Source organism: Lactuca sativa, chromosome 7, assembly GCF_002870075.4.
Source record: "Lactuca sativa cultivar Salinas chromosome 7, Lsat_Salinas_v11, whole genome shotgun sequence".
Classification (NCBI taxonomy): domain Eukaryota; kingdom Viridiplantae; phylum Streptophyta; class Magnoliopsida; order Asterales; family Asteraceae; genus Lactuca; species Lactuca sativa.
In genome coordinates this window covers 9,784,999-9,791,506 of record NC_056629.2, presented here as the reverse complement: position 1 = coordinate 9,791,506, position 6,508 = coordinate 9,784,999, and the positions used below count along the sequence as shown (strand labels likewise).

General features: G+C 32.1%; 1 protein-coding gene across 1 annotated transcript; it reads left to right on the top strand.

The window, feature by feature from the left end:
- Positions 1 to 2,423: 2,423 nt before the first annotated feature.
- Positions 2,424 to 5,524, top strand: LOC111876929 (3-phosphoshikimate 1-carboxyvinyltransferase 2). Its single transcript, XM_023873482.3, has 8 exons — positions 2,424 to 2,948; positions 3,371 to 3,615; positions 3,716 to 3,869; positions 3,980 to 4,194; positions 4,318 to 4,435; positions 4,587 to 4,797; positions 4,960 to 5,021; positions 5,113 to 5,524. Exons 1-8 carry the CDS (start codon positions 2,616 to 2,618, stop codon positions 5,329 to 5,331), a joined length of 1,557 nt encoding a protein of 518 aa, XP_023729250.1. The 5' UTR covers positions 2,424 to 2,615; the 3' UTR covers positions 5,332 to 5,524.
- Positions 5,525 to 6,508: the final 984 nt, after the last annotated feature.

The following is a 6,508-nucleotide window of genomic DNA, read 5'->3' as shown; positions in this document are numbered from 1 at the left end:
TAAACCTTTGTATTGTAGTTTTTATGAGATCGCAATTACACCTCCAACCGATTGCATCTTTTACCGATTTCCCAAATCAACTTCAATCGTTGGGTTTTATTAGTTTACTTTGTGATTTGTGATTCGTGTACTGCTCCTTGTGATCCGATTAGGTTTTAATTATGACGTTGATTATTGTGAGGTAAGTCATCCATATTGTATTTTGATTTTAGGTTTCAATTTTGTGTTTTCTAGCTTCAGGTTGGTATATGAAATTGCTTATTTGAATGTATGTTTGTCTATGCGTCATTATTTTCTTTTAATTTTATGTGGATTTCATGTGTAAAACCTAGACGCTACTAATAAAGAACTTTTTTTTATTAATAAAAAATCTTTTTTCCTCCGATTGCAGACCGTGTATGTAGATCTGGGGCGATTGATCTCATTTGCTTCGACTATATGTTTACTCCACGTGTTGAGATTGAAGTAAGCGATTGTTCCTTTTTTTTACTTAATAATTGATGTGTGGGTACTGCTGCGTGTGTTAGTCACATACTTAAATTATGAAAATCATAATTATATACATATTTATTTCTTCATTTCAGATGAAGTTTTAGAAATCTAAGTGTTCGATGGTTGTTGTATATGCTTTTATATTAAAGATCTTTGTTGGAAATGTGCTCAAATGGTAGCAACAATTTGTTCAAATGTGCTCGTATGTTTCAATCTGTAACTTTAATAGATAAAAACATAATAATCTAAGGATTATAATATTATTTCAAATGAGTGAGAAATGAAAGTGAATTCAAAAGTTTACCATTTAAGCATCCATTTTTCTTCAATACAACGAAATTTTTAAATCTAATATTATTTTAGTATAAATGTATATACATGTTTTTTTTATTATAACGTGGATAAAGAGAAATAACATAACAAAATATGCAAATTAACTATTATCATATAATAGTAATTTTTTTGTTGAACTTTATGTAGCTGTAAACACAATCACATATATTTCCAAAATATACAAAATATGAAAATAAAATAATAAATATATTTTAATAATTTACAATAGTAAAAAGTTATGTGAATATGTTCCGAACAACAATACTCAAGTTGTACAACCAAGAAGAAAATTACAAGTAATAGCAACCAACTTTTGATTACTACACATGTTAATATCAACTTACTTATTTCTGTCTTTTTTTAATTTAGTAAGCTCCGCTAAATAGGGACCATTTTTGTAACTGTTATATAGCATGGACCATTACTTGTGAATGATAAACTTAAATGCAATAAATAACAATCTACTTTAAACATATGATGCTATTAGAAGTAAATTAGAATATGTTTAGTAAAATAACTCCAAGACGTTAAAAATGCTCAAAATGACCATTTTAAATGTACATCAAAATCGAAAAAGAATTGAACCATTACTGTAAAAAGAATCTTTTAAATAATGTCATTTTTGCCTTTTGTTTTAAGATGTGCATGTCAATGTATGTATGTGTATGTGTGTTTCTGTTCGTGTGTTTGTATGTTACTGTGGCTATCGGGTAGGGGGTATGATATTATCACTTATTTTTACTTTTGATTAAAATGCAGAGGGGATGGTGTAATCTTATTGCTTATTTGCTACTATTGATTAACATGGAGGTTAATAGCAACTTTTTTTTTTGAATTGATGAAGGATATAATTGATAAATTGATCATTCATGTATTTTTGACATGAACTATTCGTGTAATATACTAACTTTGTGTTTTTCATTTTCATTATTATTGTTGTATCTTCTCAACTGTTTGCAAATTTATGATTAAACATGTACTGTTGTTGCTAAATTTTTATTTTACTTTATGAAATAAACAGAGGCATTTATGCTTATTTTGTTTACAACCATAAGTTTTGATCAATTAGGAAATAATGCACAATTAGTATTGTTTATAGTGTTTTTGATTTAATGATATTTTTTCTTTTTTTGGATAGATCTTATTAATATACTTTTTATTTTTCATTATTATTCTTCTTATCTATTTAATTCATTATAATTCAACTAAACTGTTTTTTTTATATTTATTAAGAGTAAAGGCTGCACTAAAAATGTCCCTTAAATCGTTCTTTAACAAAGACAAAGACCAAATGTTTTTTCATTGAATTGATTTTTTATATTTATTATGTTTTTTTACTCTATTCATATTTATATTGTGTTTTATAAAAGTCAAATTTTCTAAAATATCTACAAATAAAAAACATCTATTGGATATTCAAAACACATATCTTTATAAATTAATAAATATTTTATTATCATTGATTAATAATTAGCTTATGATTTATTTGTGGTGTACATAGGTTATAACCTAGTTTGTGGAATAAAATAAAAATTATTATTCCGGTTTATCACGGTAAGATTAGGTTACTTCAATTTTCCTTTTTCTATTATGGAGTTCGGTAAGATATGGGGTTTGGTATGAGATTATGAGGGCGTTGGGGATCGACAGTCTTGAACTCCAACCCACCTACCCTCTTCCTCCTCCATTTCTGGTCTCAGTCTCCACTTCTCTACCTCCACAAAATATTGTTAAATCAGCCGTACCTACTGCGTCTTCTTGGTGTAAAAACACACACACAATTAAGGAGAATGGCGACTAGCATTAGCAACGTTGCCCAGAATCTCCAAACTGCCAATTTCACTTCCAATCTTTCCAAATCCCAAAATCCCTCTTCAAAACCATTATCTTTCTTATCCTTTGGATCGAAATACAAAACCTCAATTACTCAAATCGCTGTTTCTTCTAATAAAAACCTTGGGAGAAAATCCTTCACTGTTTCTGCTTCCGTTGCCACCACGGAGAAGCCATCGACGGTACCCGAGATTGTGTTGCAACCCATCAAAGAGATTTCCGGCACCGTTAATTTACCCGGCTCCAAGTCTCTGTCTAATCGGATTCTTCTCCTCGCTGCGCTTTCTGAGGTAGTTTAATTTGATTTGATTTAATAAACACACGTACAATGGAAATAGCTCTTCATTGACTTTGAAAGTCAAACGGTCACTTTTCAGTTTCGTAATCGATATCGTTTTTAAATAATTTGGATCATAAATTGCCAACCAATTTAAAATTCATAACGAATACTACCATTTAGATGACGTTTATTTCAATATTGCAAGAAATTTATGTCTTTGCTGCATTTAAAAGTACTTATGTCTATACTGTTGATCAGTTCATAGAGTATGCTTTATAAACCTAAAAATCCCCTGCACCATTTGTGTAAAAGTTGATCGGGGTACTTGCGGGGATCATAACAATCCTATAAAAACCTATCTTTAGCTTTCAATTCTGTGCGATTCGAATCTGAGTGCATTACTTGATGCCACTTCTATAAAACTTTCCTCAGGGAACGACCGTTGTTGACAACTTGCTCAACAGTGATGACGTGCATTACATGCTCGGAGCTTTAAGAACATTAGGGCTACGTGTTGAAGAAGATGGTGCAATTAAAAGGGCAATTGTGGAAGGTTGCGGTGGTCTGTTTCCAGTCGGTAAAGAAGCTAAAGATGAAATCCAGCTTTTCCTTGGAAACGCAGGAACAGCTATGCGGCCATTGACAGCTGCAGTCACTGCTGCAGGTGGAAATTCAAGGTATTTGACTATTTTCATATCTTCTCTTTCAAAATTTCAGGTTGTATTCACATGGCAAACTATTTCTATAACTTATGGAAAACAAAATTGAAAATTTCAGCTATATACTCGATGGAGTTCCTCGAATGAGAGAGAGACCAATAGGTGACTTGGTTACAGGCCTAAAGCAACTGGGTGCAGATGTTGATTGTACTCTTGGAACAAATTGCCCTCCTGTTCGTGTAGTTGGAGGTGGAGGTCTCCCTGGTGGAAAGGTAACATTTAACATTTTTGTCATTTTTTAGAAAATGGTAGCCTTTGTCCAATCGGAATCAGTTTGTGAAATTCATGTCATGTCATAATTATGTGTTTTGATATTTTACAGGTTAAGTTGTCGGGATCTATAAGTAGTCAATACCTTACTGCTTTACTTATGGCATCTCCACTTGCACTTGGAGATGTAGAGATTGAAATAATTGATAAATTAATTTCAATTCCATATGTTGAGATGACACTGAAATTGATGGAACGCTTTGGTGTCTCTGTTGAACACACGGATAGTTGGGATAGGTTCTTTGTTCGAGGTGGTCAAAAGTACAAGTAAGTCTGTGTTCTTTTTTTTTTTTTTCCTTGTTAAGTGATGTCTAATAAATGATGTTTAAAAAAGAAAAGGCACTATTTGTATAAAGTTAGGAATTTAAGGGATGATGTATACTTGTTTAGGTCGCCTGGAAATGCTTATGTGGAAGGTGATGCATCGAGTGCGAGTTACTTTTTAGCTGGTGCAGCCATAACTGGTGGCACCATTACAGTTGAAGGCTGTGGAACAAGTAGTTTGCAGGTGAACATGGCCCCCCTTTATCTTTTCCAATCAGATCATAAAAGTTACCAAAAATATCATGTTTTTGTGTAAAATGTATTTTTTGTAAGTGACTTCTTGTGCTTCTTATTATCTTATACGTGTTTCTTTATTTTTTTTTAATTAAATGAAGGGAGATGTTAAATTTGCGGAAGTTCTTGGACAAATGGGAGCCGAAGTGACATGGACCGAAAATTCAGTCACAGTGAAGGGCCCACCGAGGAATCCTTCCGGAAGGAAACATTTGCGGGCCGTAGATGTAAACATGAACAAAATGCCGGACGTTGCCATGACTCTTGCTGTGGTCGCCCTCTATGCCGATGGCCCCACCACCATTAGAGACGGTATGATAATAAAGTGTTGTCAAAAAGGGTAAATTTGTAAATTGCTGCGACTTAATGGGAAAACCTCATTTCTCTGGCTTTCTCAATTAAGTCGTTCGTTCTGCATTAAGTCAAAAAGAAACATTCGTATATAACTTAACGAATTAAGTTTTTCTATATTAGTTGCTAGCTGGAGAGTTAAAGAAACCGAAAGAATGATTGCTATTTGCACGGAACTTAGAAAGGTAAAATAAAAACTACCCTTTATTCGATGGTATAATTAAAGCGTATATATCATCAAGAATTAAATTAACAATTTTTAAAAAAATAATTCAGTTGGGAGCAACGGTTGAAGAAGGGGCGGACTACTGTGTGATAACTCCGCCAGAAAAGTTGAATGTGGCGGCAATAGACACTTATGATGATCACCGGATGGCCATGGCTTTCTCTCTTGCCGCCTGTGCGGATGTTCCGGTGACCATTAAGGATCCGGGTTGCACTCGGAAGACGTTTCCTGATTACTTTGAAGTTCTTCAAAGATTCGCCAAGCATTGATGTGCTTTTTTTTTTTTTTATGGATTGTGGTTGTTTGATATATTTGAAATTAAGTTTTGTTTTGTTTGTAAGGTGTAAAATATGTGATTTTTTGGATAATGATTTTGGTTATTATGAGATTTGAGTGTACGAATGAACATGAACATGATTTTCTATAATGAACAAAATGATAGAGGTCTCGTTTGTTTATTTATATTTCTGAATTCGATAATGATTTTGTTTATTTGTTTGTTATGTTAAACAGTTAAACTATATAGGTATGATTTTATTTAGACTCTAACATGAAGTTATGAAGTTATCTATTTTGATCATCTTATTGAACTTGTTTCGAATCACGATTTTTGGATAATAATTTTTTGGACTATGAATGTTCTATAAGTCCAAATTTGTATTTGGTGTTCATTTATTTATCTGTTCATGAACATGTTCTCCCAAGTATTTGTTCGTTTATGTTTATTTACCATATTACCTAGTTCACACGAAAACAGAAAAATATGTTTGTTTTAGCTTATCGTTTTGTTAAATTTAAACAAACAACCACATCTATGTTCTTTTAGTTTGTTTACGACCTCCCTAGTTTTTAACCGGAGGTTATGTTGATGTAATGTAAGTTGAACATGTTCGGATTAAAACTAACAATCTTTTAATCTGTATCGAAATGGGTTTGGCTTGCATTTACAATTAACAAACTATTGTTCATTAACCAGACTTCAGTTTTAAGTAAATGAATAATATTAATCTCTCATCTCATTCTCATTAAAGAAAATCAACTTCAACTCTTCAAGTATCAACAACCAGACAGAATAAGCCCGACTTGAACTCATAATGGGCTTGGGTTTGAGTTGGAAACAACTTTTTAAAGGCCCACAAACGCTCCTCCTCATATGTCAAATTTTTTATTTGTTTGCGTTTCCAATAACTAACACAGAAAAGTTTCTTTACTTTTTATCATATGATAAATTTTATAATGTGATTCATCTCTTTGGTTCAATTTTAAAAGATTCACCTAACTACTTTCTTAAAATAGCATATTCTAAAATATAGCTGGCTTTTCGTATAACTAACACCAAATTTTATTGTTTTCTAATCTTATTCATTTTCCAAGTTCCTGTAAATTCATTTACCTCCAATGTGGCGCTAATAATCCTGCATTTCTGATCAAGATCAATGATCTATT

Excerpts from the sequence above, each read along its gene's own strand:
- LOC111876929 (XM_023873482.3), top strand. The coding sequence starts at position 2,616 with ATGGCGACTAGCATTAGCAACGTTGCCCAGAATCTCCAAACTGCCAAT. Across the intron at positions 3,616-3,715 it reads GCTGCAGGTGGAAATTCAAG|CTATATACTCGATGGAGTTC; the intron begins GTATTTGACTAT and ends TGAAAATTTCAG. Across the intron at positions 3,870-3,979 it reads GAGGTCTCCCTGGTGGAAAG|GTTAAGTTGTCGGGATCTAT; the intron begins GTAACATTTAAC and ends GATATTTTACAG.